At 45.1% G+C, this 21,569-nt stretch overlaps 1 protein-coding gene across 4 annotated transcripts in view; it reads right to left on the bottom strand.

The window, feature by feature from the left end:
* Positions 1-21,569, bottom strand: part of dnm2a (dynamin 2a) — a 120,700-nt gene that overhangs the window by 50,201 nt on the left and 48,930 nt on the right. For all 4 annotated transcript variants that reach the window (XM_084328931.1, XM_084328930.1, XM_084328928.1 and 1 more), the window contains exons 4-10: positions 18,541-18,744; positions 16,218-16,316; positions 15,791-15,951; positions 10,423-10,565; positions 8,828-8,963; positions 4,638-4,705; positions 3,478-3,616 (exon numbers count right to left, since the gene is read on the bottom strand). In XM_084328931.1, coding sequence (XP_084185057.1) covers positions 3,478-3,616; positions 4,638-4,705; positions 8,828-8,963; positions 10,423-10,565; positions 15,791-15,951; positions 16,218-16,316; positions 18,541-18,744 — 950 coding nt within the window. The remainder of the gene's footprint in view (positions 1-3,477; positions 3,617-4,637; positions 4,706-8,827; positions 8,964-10,422; positions 10,566-15,790; positions 15,952-16,217; positions 16,317-18,540; positions 18,745-21,569) is intronic.

Below are 21,569 nucleotides of genomic sequence, written 5' to 3' on the forward strand. Positions count from 1 at the left end.
TGCCCACTGCGCCACTTAGCCGCCATAATCTAGAGTACATCTAAAGTGACCATCAATGTGTTTTCCCACACTCACCAGCTGTAACCGTCTGTGCTCTGACCAACGTACCTTACATACAGGAAGTCATCGGATCTTATTGTTCTAAATACATTCAAACCAGCTCACAAGAGACATGTGGCTACCTTGACCGACCAGTTCATTATCGTGAAATACACGTGTTATAGTACCCATATATAACCAATATAACATGATAGCATGTACAATAATGCCGTATATACCGTATACATATATATAATATATCTATCCACATCTGTCTGTACATACCTCCATATAATCCTTTTTACATATCTGTAGATACTATATCTATATCTGTACATCCCTTACCTACTCTTACTACAGTAGTTACGCTGCTGGACAGTGCAAATTACTACCATAGTAGTATACTATACCATACAAGTATACGTATAAGTACTAATTTATATATTTTATACCCAGTTTAATCACCTGTACATTGTATATTGCTGTTGCACTTTACTGTTACATTTGCACTCTGGTTGGATGCCAGACATCTTTTTTGTTGTACTGTACTTGTGCTGTATGATGACAATACATTTGAAGCTAATCTAAAGTTCCAATCCAATGACTTCCTAGATGTGAGGCAAGTCCGACAGAGAACAGCCTACAGCTGATGATTGTGGGGAAATCGGATGGCTTCGACCTTCTTTCACAGGTGATACGAATTGAGTATACATTGAAATTACACCGGCAATTATCCTGTATTGAAACGGCTGCCATACGCCTCGTCTCCATCAGCTATGTGTTCAGCCAGGCTGGGGCCAGCCATGGCCAGGTTTGGTACGGTTGGGTTTGCGTCTCCATCGCGTTTCTTGTAAACTCTCCGGTTGCTAGGCAGCCTTTCAGAATTCACAAACACCCGATGACACAACAGTCCCAGCCGGCTTAGGCTCAGGTCTGGCCAGGGTGTGAAAGGGTGGGACCGTCTCAGCCGGGGGTTGGGTCCGGTTCTAAAGAGACGCTCGCTGTGTGCCAGACAGACCGCGGCGCGGCTGAACCCTGGCTAGTGGAGACAAGGCGATAGAATGTTGGATTACGTCGTCACGGAAATCAGCGTCGGTTTGCCGCACGAGAGTCGTCCCAGTGGTGTCATTTTAACGTTCCAACTTTCTGAGTCTCATGCGTTTCTCTCCGCACCTGAAATAAACGCTCGATTCTCACAACGACATCATCGCAATTCTTTGGAAGCCGCCCCGGGTGTACCGACCGGAGATCACCGTGGTGCACCGGGAGAGAGGCCCGTCTCTATCCATTCAGGTTCTGGAGGGGGACGCACACGACCCGAGCACGGTGATGGATGGCATCGAGGTGGGGTGGGGTTGGTGGGGTGGGGTGGGGTTTCATTCAGGTGGTTGGATCACTGGGCTGGCCTGGGACGGGTGTTCACGGAGAAGTGGACGTCGTCGAATCAAACTTTGTACCAGGGGGATACAATTCTACCGGCTACGTCGCGTACATGGTCTCTGACAGCTGACTTGCGCTGGTCTGGTTTTGCTAGTTAGTTACCACATCTATTTGGCTAGATAAACCGGCTGGCTTGCAAGGCATACGAACATGTTTTTCAAAACAGATTCTATCGCCATCGCTGCTTAACTAGATACAGATGTTGTCCACTGTTCCCAGTTTCATTCTGGTTGTTGTCCTATACCTAAGTGTTGAGTAATGTCACCATGATAAGTGTTGAGTGATGTCACCATGATAAGTGTTGAGTAAGGTCACGTTAGCCAGCAGCAGGCAGATACACCTACAGTACCATTAGCCAAGTTAGCCTGATTCCTAACCTTAGCGTTTGCTAACATTAACTTCGCTAAGGTGCTAGAGAAGCTGACAGGAGAGCCACCCCGATCATGAAGTCAGTATGTGGCAAAAGCACTAGTCCGCTGTCAAAGCGCTGAGTAGCTGATGACAATGCCGGTACAATTTATTTTGTACTGCCTGGTAAAAAGTTTGACGCGGCCCGAGTCCCTCTTTTCGTCATCCCGTGGGTTACCTTGACGACACACTTCATGACGAGCGCGGTGAGCTCGGAGACCACTAGGTCCACGCATTTCAGGCTGGGCTCTTTCAGCTTGAGGATCTGCTTTTTGACTATCGCCTCGAAGGCCAGGTCGGGGGTGAACAGCCCCGTTCTGGGGGGGGGGGTGCGGCACAGTGGCGAGATTGGGTTTTTCATGGGCGGAGGTAGAGAAAGAGAGGGATAGACAGAGAAACAAAGAGGGGGAGGAAGGAGAGAGAGAAACGGAGGGAAATGGAGAGACACAGGAAAGAGAGGAAATAAAAGAGAAAAGGTCTTTGTTTAGTTAGTCAGTCATCTTGTTAAGAGAAAGTCAAACAGCGTAGGAGGACAAGCTGCAGGTGTTTCACGCGCTCTAGATCTAGACGAGCCAGTTCCTCTGTAGGTCACTAACTAGGTCACTAGTTACTAGGTCACCGGGTTGCCGACTGACTGGAACCCAAGCGACGTTGCGGTAGATCGGCGCCCGAGGGTTCCTTACTGTGTCGAGCCGTGAGACCTGCAGCTTGTCCAGGGCGAGACCAGAGATGTCCAGAGACACTCGCATCCCTAAACATCCTATCGCCACGACGACGACGACGACACTACACCCGCCACAACACTCCACGATACGACAGCACCGCCTGCACACAGGGCTGGACCGGGCCGGGCCGGGCAGAGGGAGGGCAAACTGCACAGAACCAGCGGCCTCTGGCGATAAAACCTGTCCTAAATGTTTTTCCACGGCCGGATGCTAGATTTGGATGTTTCCGGGGGTTCGTTAGAAGGCCCCATGAAATCAAAATAGGTGTTTATGTTCTTTTATCACGTAATGTCTTGCACTGATTGTCAAATATACACCAGTATCTGTTCCAACAATGACAAAGTAGTTTTGTAGGTATTCTTAATGGTATTTTTTTTAGAGTTTGTCATTTCCTGGAAAGCAATTTAAAATAATTGTTTTGATGAGTCATTCTGCACACGGGGGGCGCATACAACTTTTTTGCGTCCAATGAAAATTATTTCTAGAATGACATTTACAGCACATTGTAACTCTGGCTCTTTAACTAAATTGAACAAAATGTTCAATGTTAGCTCGCTAGCTAACATCACTAATGTTGCGTAACGTTGCCAAAATCAGCTTGCTAGCCAATGGGGTTCGACCGTAATGCGCATTCAGCGCTATTGGCTACTACTGTAAAACGCCAATCAACATCCACGACAAGTCCCTCCCTAGCTTCCCGTCTTTACAGAATAATGTGGAATAATCCAACAGCATTCCGCTAGCCGCCGTTTCATGGGGTGGACTTTTAAAGAGAGCCGTTCCGTGCCAGTGTACCCTCCCCCCGCTGGGCCCCTCCCTGTGTGGCGAGGCCGGGCGGGAGACGCTGGCTGGACGCCCGCGGTACCTTGTTGGTGCACTGCCTCACTGTGTTGATGAGCTCCTGAATGACCAGATCGATACATTTGAGACAGGGCGTTTTCAGCTTAACGATCTGCTTTTTCACGATGGCCTCAAACGCCAGGTCGGGGGTGAACAGGCCCGTTCTGAGGACGCACAGAGAGACAGGAGGAGACACACGGGGGGGCAGACGGACGAGACGGTTAAGAGACAAGAGAGACGGGGGAAGACAAGACAGATGAGCAGAGGAGGACAAAACCGAACAACAGAGAGATAGAATTGTTGTGCGGGGGATCAAGGGTTAATGACGGACAGAAGAAAATAAACAAGCGGCCAACAAACACAGGCAGGAACAAAACAACACAGACACCAGATGCCGAGAGACAAGAGGCCAAACGGAGACATAAATATGCAGAAGAACCAAGAAATTAGTCCAACAATTATATAAACAAACACACAAGAAAAACAAATCACAGAGAGAAAGGTTCACACAACAGCAACATAATTGATAGTGTTCATGAACAGACAGACAGAGAGAGAGAGAGAGAGAGAGAGAGAGAGAGAGAGAGAGAGAGAGAGAGAGAGAGAGAGAGAGAGAGAGAGAGAGAGAGAGAGAGAGAGAGAGAGAGAGAGAGAGAGAGAGAGAGAGAGAGAGAGAGGAGTGAGATAAAGAGAGAGGAGAGAGGGAGGAGATTGAGAGGAGAAAAAGAGGAGAGTGAGCGAGAGAAAGAGGAGACAAGAGAGATAAAGAGAGGAGTGAGAGACAGAGATAAAGAGAGATAAAGAGAGAGAGAGAGAATGTGGGAGGCGTGCAAGAGGATATGTAGAGGAGATGGAGAAGGTGAGAGGAGGGGGAGATGGGGGGGGAGAGAAATGAAACAGGTTTAAATGTCACGTACAAGAAACAAACACTTTCCAACAGTTTGAATTGATTTTTTTTTGAGTCTGTGATAGTTGCATTACACAAGCTGTGAGAAAACCGTGGAACAATGGTGGCATGACGGTGGTGGAAGAAGAAGAAGAGGAAGAGGGGCAGGGTGATGGAGGGAGAGGAGCAGGAGTCTAAACACACTGAACTCTGGTCAACTGTTGCTAATCTGGCCCTCGGGTTGCAATTACAGGAGGAGTCAGGAGGGTGATTCCTCGCCTCCCCTCCGCTCCACTTGCCTGACACCGTGGACGTTCTTGATGGCGTGACTGATCTCCCTCCTCAGCTCCTTCTCGTCGAACACGATCTAAAGAGGGGGGGGGGGGGGGGGGGGCAGGAGAAGAAGAAGTGGAGTAGATTAGATTCAAATGTATCGTCATCATCGTCATACAGCACACACAAGTACAGCGCAATGAAAAAAGAGGCTTTGCATCCAAACTTAACAAATGTAACGGTAAAGTGCGATAGTGATATACAATGTTGTACAGGTGATTAAACTGAGTCTAAAATATATTAATTAGTACTACTGAGTAATAGTGCTAATCAGATGTACAGAGGTGTAGTATTAATATGTTGTATAATGATACAGGTATAAAGACACTATATATACGGTATACACAGCATTATTGTACATGCTATCATGGAGAGTAGTATGGGTTATATGCAGGTGTAAAAGTAGGTATATACGTTAGGGGTGGGAATCGCCAGAGACCTCACGATACGATCGTGATACTTGCGTCACGATACGATAGTATCGCAGTACTAAATATATCGCGATACGCTGAGTATTGCAGAATTTTTTCTTTCTTTTTTGGATCAAATTTAATTTATTACCTTTTTTCAACTGCAAAGTAAAACTTTGTCAACATGTTTTATCTAATAAAATAAAGTTCAGTCTGTTCATCTCACTTCAATCATTTTTATTGCAGAACATGGTATTTTCTCAAGCAGACAGATGTAAACACTGTGTTGCATGTACCTGACAAACTTAACCGTTTGTATTACAGTCATATTCCAACTTAATTGAATGCACATGTTTGTGTGTGGACTACTGTACTATTACAGGTATTGAAATAAACAATGCAACTTCCTTATACAAAAATTAAAATTAAAAAATAAATGTTATGAATAATTAAATATTGATAGTTGGCGTCCCTGTATCGATAACAGTATCGCCACGCAAAGTATCGCGATACTACTACGTATCGATTTTTTGCCGTCGGTTGTGTGATAGTAAAGGGCTAACCTTCTGTATTGTCACAGTGAAAGGGTTAACCGGCTGTCGTGTGGCAGTGAAAGGGTTAAGGGCATTCTTTTGTTTAATGCCAAGGTTTCCATACCAACAAATGGCAGCAAAGGAAACAACAGACTAGTATGAATTAAAATCATCAAGGACTTATCCACCTGAAATGTGTCTAGCTTCCTTAGACAGAAGAGGCGCTGCTGACCTTTCTATTACAGACCATTTCAGTATTAAAATCAAATTTCAGACGATTGTCAATAATGGAACCGAGATATTTATAAGTGATCACCAAATCCTCTGTCTGGCCACTAATGACACTACTCAGAGGAGCTAGTGAAGATCGTCTCAAATCAATGTCTTTAGTTTTGTGACATTTAGTTGTAGAAATGCCTCTTCGCACCAGGAAACAAAGTCATCTACAACTGGGCCATGGCTGGCCTCATTGTCACTCAGGAGACTAACAGTTACAGAATCATCTGCAAATTTGACGATGTGACTATCAGCATGTTGACTTCTACAGTCATCATTAGTATACAGGAAATACAAGAGTGGGGAAAGAACACAACCTTCTTGGGGTGAGCCAGTGGATGATGTTAGTACACCAGACAATTCCCCATTCACCCGTACCCTCTGGGTTCTATTTGTGAGGATTCTTAATAGGACTAGTTGTTAAAGATCCCTAAATATTCAGCACAACAATTGAACGAGGTTGGAGTGGGGTGGAATTTGGCAATGATCACGTGGTGCCACCAGTACGACACATCTTCAGTTGTGTTCCCGACCTCATTGGGTGTTTCGGCCATTTATCACAATAAATGGTAAATGGCTGCTTTTTTATATAGCGCTTTTATCCAAAGCGCTTTACAATTTGTTACTCACATTTGACCCATTCACTCACACATTCACACACCGACGGCGGAGGCGACCATGCAAGGTGCCAACCTGCTCATCGGGAGCAATTAGGGGTTAAGTGTCTTGCTCAAGGACACAACGACACGCTGCCCGGGAGGAGCGGGAATCGAACCGGGAACCTCCGGATTGCCAGACGACTGCTCTACCTCCTGAGCCACAATACACCCTCTGCCGAGGTTGGCCCACCACAGGCTGATCAGGCCTGGGTGTGTGTCGCACGGTGGCACCACGTGTTCATTTAGCAGCCCATGATGCGTCTCTACGTTTCAGCCACAACCAGTGACTGCTCCGTTCTGCTGCAGTGGCAAGTTCTTTGATTGCCTTCCGTTGGGCCTGTCCTCTGATCCCTACTTCCTTCAGGAGCCTAAGGTTCTGACTTTTCACCCCAAATCTCTCTGCTCCATAGCTGTAAATGATCTCTCCAATCTTGTCCAGCTTTCTTTCCACGCACCCTTTCAGACCTTCTCTAGAATATGGACACGGTGTGTGTCGGTGGTTTCCCACTCCTTTTTCTGGCAGGATTTAGGCCACAAGATTTGAGGCTTTCGTCCGAAATCAAGAACCCAACCAATAATACCCAAGTCTAAGCAAAAGTAGTTTACTAGTTTTTCAAGGTGTTAAAGGCTATCCAGTGGTTGTTGTTACTACAATTCTTTATTCTTTATAAAAAATCTAAAACAGAGCAAGATTGAACTCTTGAAACGTTGTCACAAGATAAAGCAGATTTTGAGAAGTTCAATTTCACTTATTTTATCCAAAGTGACTTACAAGTTCTGTACAACAGGTCAGCAGGAAGGGTACAACTGTGACGGGGGGGCAGAGTGACGGGGTGACAGAGTGACAGGGTGGCAGAGTGACGGGGGGTGACGGGGTGGCAGAGTGACGGGGTGACAGAGTGAGGGGGTGACAGAGTGAGGGGGTGGCAGAGTGACGGGGTGACAGAGTGACGGGGTGACAGAGTGAGGGGGTGACAGAGTGAGGGGGTGACAGAGTGACGGGGTGACAGAGTGACGGGGTGACAGAGTGAGGGGGTGACAGAGTGAGGGGGTGACAGAGTGAGGGGGTGACAGAGTGAGGGGGTGACAGAGTGAGGGGGTGGCAGAGTGACGGGGTGACAGAGTGAGGGGGTGACAGAGTGACGGGGTGACAGAGTGAGGGGGTGACAGAGTGACGGGGTGACAGTGAGACCAGGGGGGGGTGACGGGGTGACAGAGTGGCAAAGTGACGGGGTGGCAGAGTGACGGGGTGACAGAGTGACGGGGTGGCAGAGTGACAGGGTGGCAGAGTGACGGGGTGACAGAGTGACGGGGTGACAGAGTGACGGGGTGGCAGAGTGACGGGGTGACAGAGTGAGGGGGTGACAGAGTGAGGGGGTGACAGAGTGAGGGGGTGACAGAGTGACGGGGTGACAGTGAGACCAGGGGGGGGTGACGGGGTGACAGAGTGGCAAAGTGACGGGGTGGCAGAGTGACGGGGTGACAGAGTGACGGGGTGGCAGAGTGACGGGGTGACAGAGTGAGGGGGTGACAGAGTGAGGGGGTGACAGAGTGACGGGGTGACAGTGAGACCAGGGGGGGGTGACGGGGTGACAGAGTGGCAAAGTGACGGGGTGGCAGAGTGACGGGGTGACAGTGAGACCAGGGGGGGTGACGGGGTGACAGAGTGGCAAAGTGACGGGGTGGCAGAGTGACAGAGTGACAGTGAGACCAGGGGGGGGTGACGGGGTGGCAGAGTGACGGGGTGACAGTGAGACCAGGGGGGGTGACGGGGTGACAGAGTGGCAAAGTGACGGGGTGGCAGAGTGACAGAGTGACAGTGAGACCAGGGGGGGGTGACGGGGTGGCAGAGTGACGGGGTGGCAGAGTGACGGGGTGACAGAGTGACGGGGTGACAGTGAGACCAGGGGGGGGTGACGGGGTGACAGAGTGGCAAAGTGACGGGGTGACAGAGTGACGGGGTGGCAGAGTGACGGGGTGACAGAGTGACCGGGGGGGTGACGGGGTGACAGAGTGACGGGGGGACAGAGTGACCGGGGGGGGCAGAGTGACGTGTGGCAGAGTGACGGGGTGGCAGAGTGACGGGCGGGCAGAGTGACGGGGTGGCAGAGTGACGTAGGGAAGAGTGACGGTGTGGCAGAGTGACGCGGTGACAGTGACGGGGTGGCAGAGTGACGGGGTGACAGAGTGACCGAGTGACAGAGTGACGGGGTGGCAGAGTGACAGAGTGAGGGGGTGACAGAGTGACGGGGTGGCAGTGTGACCTGGCGGCTCTCACCTTGACCAGTTCGAAGGGGAAGCGCTCGTGGAAGATGCGGTTGATCTTGGCGCCGCCCGACAGCTCGTTGGTGTCCACCTGGTCCCCGGAGCCCTCGATGCGCTTCTCAAAGTCCACGCCGAACTGCTGCACCATCCTGGAGAGAGAGAGAGAGAGACGGAGCGCATTAAGAAGGAGAGTGAGGGAAGTTTCCCTCAGCGGTCATCTCCTTGAAATCTGTGCCACCAAACTCGGACTCCATTGCCTACACCCTAGGCTCTTCAGATTCAGATTCAGTTGCCATATGCAACAAGTACAGTGGAATTATTACTCTCCGTTTGTTTGTACAGTATGTTACCCATACTGTATGAACTTTGAACTCTGTTGCCTATACTCAATGTATACCTACCTAGTACCTACTGCTTTCACTGTCTACAACTGCCCTACACTGTAATCATAGTAATCATAATAATCATAACTACCTCATACTATAGTCTACCCATATAACTCTGTATGATAGCAAAATAGGATTATATGAACATAATTCACCTACACTGTCACTTTAAGGACACTGGGGATTGTGGGTATGTGGGTCGGCCCTATTAAGCTGTAGCCCTATTTTCAGAAATATCGCCTAAAGGTACATGCCTAAGTAAATGGAAGATTGCTCCACTTCTACAAGGCCAATTTGCATGTTCTTGGTATCTAGGCACATCTAGGGACCTGGGGGTATGTATTTCCAGTGTCCGAAATATTGTGTCTGTTACTAGGCTTGAGTAAATTGTAATGAAAAAATGGAGACTATAAATTATGATTTATTTTTGCATCCGTGCCGGTGAATGACACCATGTTACAATTGTGAGCAAGCCGAGCTCGCTCACTGAGCTCATTCAGCACCTTCTTGAGATCAAGTGTAAAAGAAATCTAAGCAAATGAATAAAGGGAAGATGATTAAACAGAAGGATTTGTAGATACAGTAATAAATGATAATCGATTTTAATTATGAATTCATATTTGACCTTGAACTTGACCTTATTATGGCCAAATCATACATCTATGGATAGGGAAAAGGCTCCCCTTTCCAATGGCAGGGTTGAATCTGGATTTAGTCATGTCCTTGGGGTTTTACGATAAAAGAGATATAATTAGCATTTTCCAGATAAATTCGTATTTCCGACAAATTGTATAAAACATCGGTAAAAATGAAAATATACACTTTGACTGCTGTTTTGATAGGGTTATGGTCTTTACTCTTGGCTAAAAATAAAAAATAAACATTAACCTCCTAACATCATGAGGACGATTCACGATGCGCCACTTTGCCGACCTCTAGCGGCTCGGGTGTGCATTTCTTTTAATACAATATCTAGATAGAATTAAAGTCCTATTTGTTGCCTGTCAATTGCCCTTTCAGGTGACAAAATCCGTTCAGCGGTTCTCGAGTTACATGCCGATATGCGAGGCATGCGCCAAAGTACACATTACCACCCCCGACCTCCGGGGGCTCTAGCTCCGTCAATCATTTGGCGATCTCAAAAATTTTGGACAGGGTTGTAGCCAATGAGAGTGGCTTTCCAATGATACCCCACGATATGATATGGCTTTCAGTCACTCACTGCAGGAGGGCCTTGGTCTTGCGCGTGGGGTCGTCTGGGCGGAAGTTCTTGAACTCCTCCACCTCCTTCTCCAGCGACAGGAGCTGGCTCTGCAGCTTGAGGCGCAGCCCGGGCAGGGTGTCCCGGATGTGGTTGGTCAGTTGCTAAGAGAGAGAACATGACCACAGCACTGTTAGGAACTAAATCTAAATGTAAATGTTTTTTTTTTTATTTATTTTTTAGCATTTTATATTTTCGTTTTTGTACATTGTAGGATATGTACATTATTTATGTTCTGTACATATCCTACTCTTACTAGTTACGCTGCTGGCCAGTAGTAGTCTCATACTGTCTCTATTTATATAATACAACTCTGTACATACATCTGATTAGCACTACACTCAGTAGGGGTGGGGGGGGAAATCGATACGTAGTAGTATCGCGATACTTTGCGTGCCGATACTGTATCGATACAGGGACGGCAAGTATTGATATTTTATTATTCATAAAAAATCGAAATAAAATATATATTTTTTTTTGTATAAGGAAGTTGCATTGTTCATTTCAATACCTGTAATAGTACAGTAGTCCACACACACACACACACGTGCATTCAGTTAAGTTGGAATATGACTGTAATACAAACAGTTCAGTTTGTCAGGTACATGCAACACAGATTACAGTGTTTACATCTGTCTGCTTGAGAAAATACCATGTTCTGCAATAAAAATTATTGAAGTGAGATGAACAGACTGAACTTTATTTTATTAGATAAAACATGTTGACAAAGTTTTACTTTGCAGTTGAAAAAAGGTAATAAATTAAATTTGATAAAAAAAAAATTATTATAATATATTATATATATATCGCAATACTCAGCGTATCGCGATATATTTAGTATCGCGATACTATCGTATCGTGATGCAAGTATTGCGATAGTATCGTATCGCGAGGTCTCTGGCGATTCCCACCCCTAACACTCAGTAATACTCATTTGTATATTTTGTACCCAGTTTAATCACCTGTGTGTATTAAGTGTCACGTCCCAGGGTGGAAAGTAACAGATGACAATTACTCTACTCTAATTACTCTACTGTACTCTAACTGTACGCGTAAGTAGTTTTTTGGGGTTGTAGTCTTTAGTAGTTTGCCACGTCATAGCAGCATAGGGGAGGGGCAGTACAGACATGGGCAGGGTAATAGTAGAGAGACAAATATAGGCAAGCACATTTAGAATAGGATAGAAATACTTTATTGATCTCGAGGGAAATTCCTCACCACAGATCGCTCACAACAAATATAATAATAATAATTTAGGTAGTCAAAAATCGAAAATAAGAATAGGAGTACACACAGTCAGAGATAGACATTCTAAATTTGATCTGAATATAGAAATACGAGAACAAATAAACAGTGTAAACAAAGGTGCAGAAGAGGGTATGCTCTATCGGTTATATATCCATACGTTGCAATAAAGAATAGTTTGCCAGAGTGAGAGCTTGAAACGTCAGTAACAGGGAGAGGCATTTCCCTGTTCACCCCTCGTATCAAAACAGTGTGTATTCCAGTGTCAAATCGAAAACTGGATGGTAACCTGATCTACTGGAGGATGCCCAGGACAGACCAGCACAGCACTGTGTGTGCAATACCAACAGTGCACCATGGAGAGTAAACAACAATACAAGCTTGTAACACTGTTGTTGTTTCAATCAAGTCAACCCACTACCTCTTCATGTGGGCTCTCCTCTCTCTGTTGCTGTTTCAACCCACTACCTCTTCATGTGGGCTCTCCTCTCTCTGTTGCTGTTTCAACCCACTACCTCTTCATGTGGGCTCTCCACTCAATGTTGCTGTTTCAACCCACTACCTCTTCATGTGGGCTCTCCACTCTATGTTGCTGTTTCAACCCACTACCTCTTCATGTTGGCTCTCCACTCTCTGTTGCCGTTTCAAGTCAACCCACTACCTCTTCATGTGGGCTCTCCACTCTCTGTTGCTGTTTCAACCCACTACCTCTTCATGTTGGCTCTCCACTCTCTGTTGCCGTTTCAAGTCAACCCACTACCTCTTCATGTGGGCTCTCCACTCTATGTTGCTGTTTCAACCCACTACCTCTTCATGTGGGCTCTCCACTCTATGTTGCTGTTTCAACCCACTACCTCTTCATGTGGGCTCTCCACTCTCTGTTGCCGTTTCAAGTCAACCCACTACCTCTTCATGTGGGCTCTCCACTCTCTGTTGCTGTTTCAACCCACTACCTCTTCATGTGGGCTCTCCACTCTCTGTTGCTGTTTCAACCCACTACCTCTTCATATGGGCTCTCCACTCTCTGTTGCTGTTTCAACCCACTACCTCTTCATGTGGGCTCTCCGCTCTATGTTGCTGTTTCAACCCACTACCTCTTCATGTGGGCTCTCCACTCTATGTTGCTGTTTCAACCCACTACCTCTTCATGTGGGCTCTCCACTCTCTGTTGCTGTTTCAACCCACTACCTCTTCATATGGGCTCTCCACTCTATGTTGCTGTTTTTCAACCCACTACCTCTTCATGTGGGCTCTCCTCTCTATGTTGCTGTTTCAACCCACTACCTCTTCATGTGGGCTCTCCACTCTATGTTGCTGTTTCAACCCACTACCTCTTCATGTGGGCTCTCCACTCTCTGTTGCTGTTTCAACCCACTACCTCTTCATATGGGCTCTCCACTCTCTGTTGCTGTTTCAACCCACTACCTCTTCATGTGGGCTCTCCACTCTATGTTGCTGTTTCAACCCACTACCTCTTCATGTGGGCTCTCCTCTCTCTGTTGCTGTTTCAACCCACTACCTCTTCATGTGGGCTCTCCTCTCTCTGTTGCTGTTTCAACCCACTACCTCTTCATGTGGGCTCTCCTCTCTCTGTTGCTGTTTCAACCCACTACCTCTTCATATGGGCTCTCCACTCTCTGTTGCTGTTTCAACCCACTACCTCTTCATGTGGGCTCTCCTCTCTATGTTGCTGTTTCAACCCACTACCTCTTCTTCATGTGGGCTCTCCACTCTATGTTGCTGTTTCAACCCACTACCTCTTCTTCATGTGGGCTCTCCACTCTATGTTGCCGTTTCAACCCACTACCTCTTCATGTGGGCTCTCCGCTCTATGTTGCTGTTTCAACCCACTACCTCTTCTTGTGGGCTCTCCACTCTATGTTGCCGTTTCAACCCACTACCTCTTCATGTGGGCTCTCCGCTCTATGTTGCTGTTTCAACCCACTACCTCTTCTTGTGGGCTCTCCACTCTATGTTGCTGTTTCTACCCACTACGTCTCTTCATGTGGGCTCTCCTCTCTATGTTGCCGTTTCAACCCACTACGCCTCTTCATGCCGGCTCTCCGATCCACTATGTTGCTGTCTTGTTATTCTCTCAGTTCTCAACCAGCGCTTTTATTTTTGTATATTCCATTATATAATAGATTTGCAGTCATTACACATTTGCAATTAGCTTGCCTACATCAACTTGCACTCTCTTAAAAGGAACACGCCAACATTCGGGGAAATTAGCTTACTGTTTTCTCCAGAGAGAGACAAGAAGATAGATACCAGTTTCCTCTCTGTGCGTTCAGTAGAAAGCTATCTGGCTGCACGTTAGCCTAGCTTAGCACAATGAATGGAAGCGGACCATGACCATGACGGTTAGCCTTCGGGAGAGGTGTTAGTTGGACAATGCCTAGGCTAACCGGCCATGTCCGCTTCCATTCATTGTGCTAAGCTAGGCTAACATGCAGCCAGATAGCTTTCTACTGAACGCACAGAGAGGAAACTGGTATCTATCTTCTTGTCTCTCTCTGGAGAAGACGATACGCTAATTTCCCAACATTTTGCCATGTTCTTTTAAAGCAAACCTGAAAGCATTTATGTTTCAAAAGGCCTTTGATTGCTAGCTAATAACTATTTCTTTTGATTTCCTTTTTATTTCTCTTGTGTTGCTGTTTAGTTTTTTATTCATACTATGTTTTTAAACCTGTAGCACTTTGGAATCTGCTTGAACGAAAAGTTAAATGTATTATTATTATTATTACTTTTCTTCAAGTTAATACAAATCATAGCCTACATTTCATAGAAAGGAGCCCAGGAAGTAGCATGAATGAATAAACACAAAATGAACGCATGATGCCAGGTTTAGATGAAATATTTACAGCCTAATGAACGGGAGGGCTGGTTTGTTTTGCCTCCATAACGTTAGTATAGAACAACAGCACTTCTCTCATACCATCATATGCATACCATATCAAAACGGTCAGGTATTAAACTGTGTGGGTATTAAACAAGAAAGACTGTCAGGCTTTAAAACGGTGTAGGAGCCAGGCCTAGAACTGAGTGGGAGGTTCGAAGGGTCAAAGTGGGTATCAAACAGGAGGGAAGACTGTCAAGTTTTAAACTGTGGATACCAAACAGAGAAGGTAAAGACGACTCTAAACTGTTAAACAGTAATCCAGAACTATTTTATTGCGCTGTACTATTGTACTATTTTACTCTGTCTATTTTATCTTACTCTTTTTATTATTGTCTATTTAAAACTGAATCAAACCATAAACAAGGTGGCCTGTTGGGATGTTAGATCCTAATGTGAAAAACTGTGATTTTATATGTCTGCACTTTGTGCTCATTTTATGCCTGTCTTTTTTTCTGTTGTGAAGCACTTTGAGCTGCAGTTTCTGTATGAAAGGTGCTATACAAATAAAGTTTATTATTATTATTATTACCAGCCAAGTCAGCCAACATTACCTGCCCAGAACAGTGAGAGAATCCCTGATCACAGACATGAGAGGATCTAGATTGGATTATAATAATGAGAAAGATGGTCAGATATGGCAGAGCTTTGAGTCTCTGGGGTTGTTTGCTATCAGCTTCCAGCCAGCTGTCACCATGCATTCAGGTTTGCCACAATATGAATCTCACACACACACCACACATCAGAACGTTAATTACAATTTTCACAGTACTCAAGTTTTTCATGTGCCAGGGAGGACTCTGCAACTAAATTACTCCACATGTCCATCCCTGTACAATACCTGCATGCGCTTCACATACAGGCATTAGTGACAGTCTGGAGGAAGATGGAGGTATTTGTTGATACAGTCTCAGCTGCTAGTGATAGAAGGGAACTAGTTTTGTGCAAAAATGAAAAGCTTTCCAATGTTCATGGGGCAGAATTGTTACAATAGCCGATAATCCATTTTCCCAATGATAAATCCCTATACGGGTGGAGCTTGCGGGCGGTCTAAAGTGACGTCAGACTACACCTCCCTGTACAAGACCCACTTGCGCCCCATGCACTGGTGTAATGACAGAGTCTGAAAGAAGGTGAATCCAGTAGAAGAAAGCCCAAAACCAATGCAGACGGACAGCTGACCTGGTTGAGGGCCTTCTGCAGGTGAGGCGTGCCCATGCGCTCGGCCATGTGTCTGTAGGCCGGGTGGGACAGGAAGAACTTCCTCTCAGCGCCCAGGGCAGCGCGAATGTCCTTCCTCCCGTCAATGTCCTTTTGACTACGGTTCACCACACCAATGTAACCTGGACACATGGATAACACATTTAGATTCGTCAGTCACAGAGAGATAGAGAGGGGGGGGAGGGAGGGAGAGAGAGAGAGATAGAGATATATAGTGATAGTGATAGATAGAAAGAGATAGATAGATAATAGGGGAGAGAGATAGTTAGTAAGAGAGATAGAGAGGGGGGAGGGAGAGGGAGGAGAGAGAGAGGAGAGAGGAGAGAGAGAGCGAGTGAGAGAGAGAGAGAGAGAGAGAGAGAGAGAGAGGAGAGACATCATCACTCACCTCGGCGCAGTGGCAGCAGCTTGTTCTCCAGGATGTCCTTTGCGTCCGTCCCGTCGTCCATCAGGTCCAGTTTGGTCATGACGCCGATGGTGCGCAGACCTGAACGCAGATTGGAGAAAAGGTCATTACAGATCCAGCCGTGCTATTTAGTCAACCTCGTCTCCCCGGCGGTGGACCACCTTCGGCCTCGGCCGTCACCGATTAAGAGGGTAATGGAAATAATATAGGCCGCCCTAGTCATCTTTTTATTATTATTATTTTTATATATGTATGTGATTCGCTACTATTATAGGGTATCTCCAGGTTTCAACAAGTTACATTTAAGACTTTTTAAGACCTTTTTAATACCACTTAGAGCTAAATGTTATACCAATTTCCTGACCATACTAGCAACAAAAAAAATATTCTGACTTGCTGGAATCAAACCGGGAACCTTCTGATTACCAGACGACCGCTCTACCTCCTGAGTCACCATCGCCCCCTTGTTCCATACAAGCTCTCGCCAGAAACACTAAGCTCCCGACTTGAATACAAAAAACATTTCATATATCTAATATAATTTCATCACCCGACAGCCAGACGGGAAAAAAGTGTATACCTGGGCAAATAAAATCTTTTTTTAGTGCCTTTTAAGGCCTTAAATTGAGAATTATGAATGTAATACCTTTTTAATACCCAGCAGATATACGCTGTATCATAACAAGAGGAGGACGGGGGAAGAAAAGGAAGACTGATCATGAATGCCCAGGATTATCACCTCGACAACAGAGGGCTCCCTTTGGGGAGAAAATAACGCCTCGTACTTATTTTCAGGCAGTTCGGCGTGTTCTTTTCACCGGGCTCTTTGGGAACCTGTTTGTCATTTTCCCATGGTGCCCACAATCCAAATTGCTTTCAGAGATTGGCCACTTCACACCTGCCACTCACGTTTCTGCGGGGGGGGCGTGTCTGTTCATCTGTGGGGGAATAGAGTCATTCTATCCATGACCCATGTCCCCGGTGCAAACCATGCAAACTAGGGATGTCCGATATTATCGGCCTACCGATATTATCGGCCGATATTGGCATTCAAATGTGATATCGGAAAATATCTGTATCGTTTTTTTTTGTTTACATTTCTATAACCTTTATTTACCCAGGCAAGCAAGTAAGAACAAATTCAGATTTTATTTATTGTCAAAAGTATGCATAATGTTGTGTTAATTCCACAACAAGAGATATGTAATGTTAATTACCTGAAATTATTCCGTTTTTTGGGGGGGGAAACCCTGCATATATCGGTATCGGTTGATATCGGTATCGGAAATTAAGAGTTGGACAATATCGGTATATCGGTATCGGTAAAGAAGCCATTATCGAGCATCCCTAATGCAAACCATGCAAAACACGCAACTGCCCAATTCACATACGTCTCACATGGATAATATATTGTTTAAGGGACAGGAAAAACTCACAAAATTACTATTACTATTTACAAGAATACTACCGGTAATCGAAACCGTTGGATGCTTGAAATGTCTCGAGGTGGAATGGAATCTTGGAACCTATGCTACACGTTCAAATGACCGGTTGGTTCTTAGGGTTCCTCCAGTTCTCTCTGAACTAGGAACAACTGCTTTTCCTTTGATGCTTCCAACTCCTGGAATGCCCTGGCTGCGACTGACTCAGAAAGTTCTTCCTTCTCTCGCTGCATTTAAAAGTATGATCTCTGACCACCGTGTGTCGACTTGAAACCATCTTGGCAGATACCGTAATTCCTCTAATAGTGACCCGGGCTTGTATTTGTTTCAACTGTAGCGGATACCAGGCTTTTATTAGGAGGAGGCATGTATAAGAGAGAGAGGCCTATATTTCGAATTTTCAAACAGATCATAATGAATAAATCAACATTTTGTGTCAGTTTGAACCCAGTAAAATGTACTGGGTTCATTTATTGAAACCAAGTACTGTATGAAATAGTAAACAGTGCAATTACAGGTGGTCACTGGTCATTTCAACGTTTTCAAAGTGAAATCAAGTAACTTTACCTCAGCAGCTCAGTATGCAGCTCAGTATATTAGTAACCCGGCTTGTATTAGGAGGTCGGCTTATAATTGCTTAGCTCAAGAGCGCACCCGGCCATTAATAGAGACCCGGTTTGTAATTGAATACCGGTCACTATTGGAGGAATTACGGTATGTTATCGTCTACTCTTATTCATCGTGCCTACATTTACGAAATTGCCTAAATAATACCGCATCTTTGTTTCGTAAGGTCGTCGGTCGTCGCTGTAAACGAGAGTAACGTCCGTTGAGCTGAGATAAAGGTCTGAAGTCGCCCTCACCCTGCGGGTCCACCTCCTTGGCGATCTTGAGGGCGTCGGAGTTGGCCAGGTCCATGTTGGCCGGCGTCACGGCCAGGATGAGGCAGCTCTCCTTGGTGATGAACTGCAGCAGCATGTCCCTGATCTGGTGCTCGATGTCCACGGGCTGGTCCCCCACCGCCACCTTGGTCATCCCCGGCAGGTCGATCAGGGTCAGGTTCAGCACTTTGAACACACAAGACACCAGATTGATTGACATTTTCATCCAAAACGAAGTTCTGTACAACAGAAGTCAGACTCAGCTTCTTCCCCCCAGGCCATCAGAACACTCAATACTGATTTCTCCACATACAAGCACACATGAACACATCCTCACTTACACTCTCTCACACACCCTACATACATAAGACACTACAAAAAGGTCACTTTAAAAACTACTTTTGGCATGGTTACAAAATCAACCACCGACAATCAAACAATGGACCAAGAGATTGAGACAGATGTATACAATGGAAGAAATGACTGCACAATTGCAACTGAAAAAAGATATGTTTATGCAGAGATGGTCACTTGTAACCTTGTACCTGGATACACACTAGCATGAGTCTGACCCTCCTGACCCTCCTCCCTCCCTCTTTTTGTTTTGTTAAATAATTTTTTTCTTTTTTTGTTAAATTTATTTTTCTATTTATTTTTTTCATTTCTTATCCTACTGTATGTCCTTAAAAAAATTAATAATTCCCCCCTCCCTGGGTTGTTTATGAGGCGTACTCGGATTATACTGCTTATTTTGATTAGGCTGAATACTTTGAAAACAAATTGAATAAGATGGAAGAGCCTGAGTAACAAATGTCATTGACTATATGAATCAAATATATACTGTATGATCAATGCAATGTGATGTTCATTATGACACAAAATAAAAGAAAGTTAAAAAAAAAAAAAAAAAAAACTTTTTGCAATATTCCGAACCCACTGTATATTATTAGTATATTATTACGCGTTACTTCTTACATTTAGCATTGTATTTTATTCGTATGACTTAAAAAAAAATTGATCATGTCTATTTAGATTTTATTTGTATTTTTCACAATCTAGGCCGGCATGGGGCCACCTACATTTCACTGCATGTCTTGTGTATGTATGTGACAAATAAAACTCTTGAATCTTGAACAGGTCTGCCAGCAGGAAGGGTACAACTCTTTCAGCTGAATAACAATGTGCGTCAAACAGTGTTGAAACTTGGGTGCTACAGTCTTGAGTGCATAGTAGTAGAGACATATTAGTATAGTAGGTAGTAATATAGGTATGGACGATTATTTAGAGTTTAAAACCTTGATCTCCAACCATTGTCAATCAAGTTGTACATGTTTTAATTAATTGTTATCCTTGTCTAGCTTGTCTTATTGTTGTGATTTTATATGCCTTTTTTCCGCTTAACTCTGTATGTACACTCGACATGAAATGAGGGAAACCTCAGCCTTTCGAGTTAAAATAAAGATTTTAAATGAAATAGTAAATTTCTATCTGTGTGTGTGTGTGTGTGTGTTTCCATGCATTCGCGCATTCAAGAAGGCACGTGCACAGGCCATAAACACGCTCCAGAGACTAGCACGGTATCTTGTCGGGAGCTAGCGAGGCTTGCCACGGTAGTCTGTGATACCGCTGCTTATTTTGGTGCTTGTAGGAGACATTAAGCTCTGAATTGTGCAAAAAGCAATGTTTTCTATGCTCACGTCTGAAAGCCGTGTGTGTGCGTGTGTGTGTGTGTGTGTGTGTGTGTGTGTGTGTGTGTGTGTGTGCGTGCGTGTGTTTGCGCTCCAGCACACTTCTGCTTCTGGGAAGACATAAGTGCTGCTGCAGTCTTACGAGGTGAAATAAAGGTTTGAAAATGAAAGAATGGGCAAAATATATCAGCATTGTTTTTTGGTGCTCCTTTAATTTGCAAGTGAATTCCCCCTGTGTGTTTTTAATGTGTGATACCAGTAAGCAAAAGTGCCTTGTTTTTTTTGTATTTTCTTTTTTTGGGGCGGGGGGGGGGGGGGGGGGGGGGTACCAGTTCTCCATTTCTTTTTGATAACCAAGCCTTGTATTAAAAGAGTACCTTAACCCATTCCCTGCCACCACTTTGATCATCTTATACCATTCTCTGCCAGTACTGTAAAGGCCTCTACATGCTACAGCAACTTCAAAGCAACTTCAACACAACATCAGTGCGATTTCAGCGCGGTTGTTGTTTAGGGTCTTGTAGACTGTGTTGCTTGGACGTTGTGTACATGTCCCCCAAATCTAACCTAAACAACCGTTGCGTTGATATTGCGTAGCAGTGATTGGTTGGTTAGCGAATGGGGGCGGGGCTGTCATAGAATAATATTGGTCTCGCAGAAAATACCATCCGCCATTGTTGTAGCCAGCCAGCGTTGATGCTAAATAATTAGCGTCACATAGCTGGCCTTTTTCTGAAAACCCATGCACATATTGTTCCATAGCATACGCCTTCAGTTGATCATGACAAATCCTCTCTTACCTTGACGATTAAAAAGCCTCCATAATTTAGTAAATAAAGCTGTAGCCAGCCAGCTAGCATTGGTGCTATACAAAATGCTATCCACATTAGCTACATAGCTAACCAACTAAATACAATGGTATCCTGAGGTAACTTTAACGTTAAATACAACGTTTGCTAGTCGAAATGACTGGACACACACAGGCACAAGTTAAACATCAATCAATTAATTTATTCCAATAGGTAGTTTGAGCTGCATGTGAGCCGAGGTCCTCTCCATTGGAAACAAATGATGTTACGGTAACGTTAGCTCGAAAAGCACAGAAAGTTAAGCTGCTAGCAACAGACACTATAACACTTCTGGTCGGGGGATTTCAAAATAAAAGAGCGACGTCTAAAATCACCGGAAATACGTTTATTTTGTACATTATCTAACGTTAACACGAACCTAAACTAACTTTGCGCGTCGATGTTGCAGAAGCATAGAGGCAGAGTGCTTTGTTGATGTTGTGTTGCAGTTGCTTTGAAGTTTCTGTAGCATGCA

Source organism: Notolepis coatsorum (genome assembly GCF_963971535.1).
Source record: "Notolepis coatsorum genome assembly, chromosome: 14".
NCBI lineage: Eukaryota > Metazoa > Chordata > Actinopteri > Aulopiformes > Paralepididae > Notolepis > Notolepis coatsorum.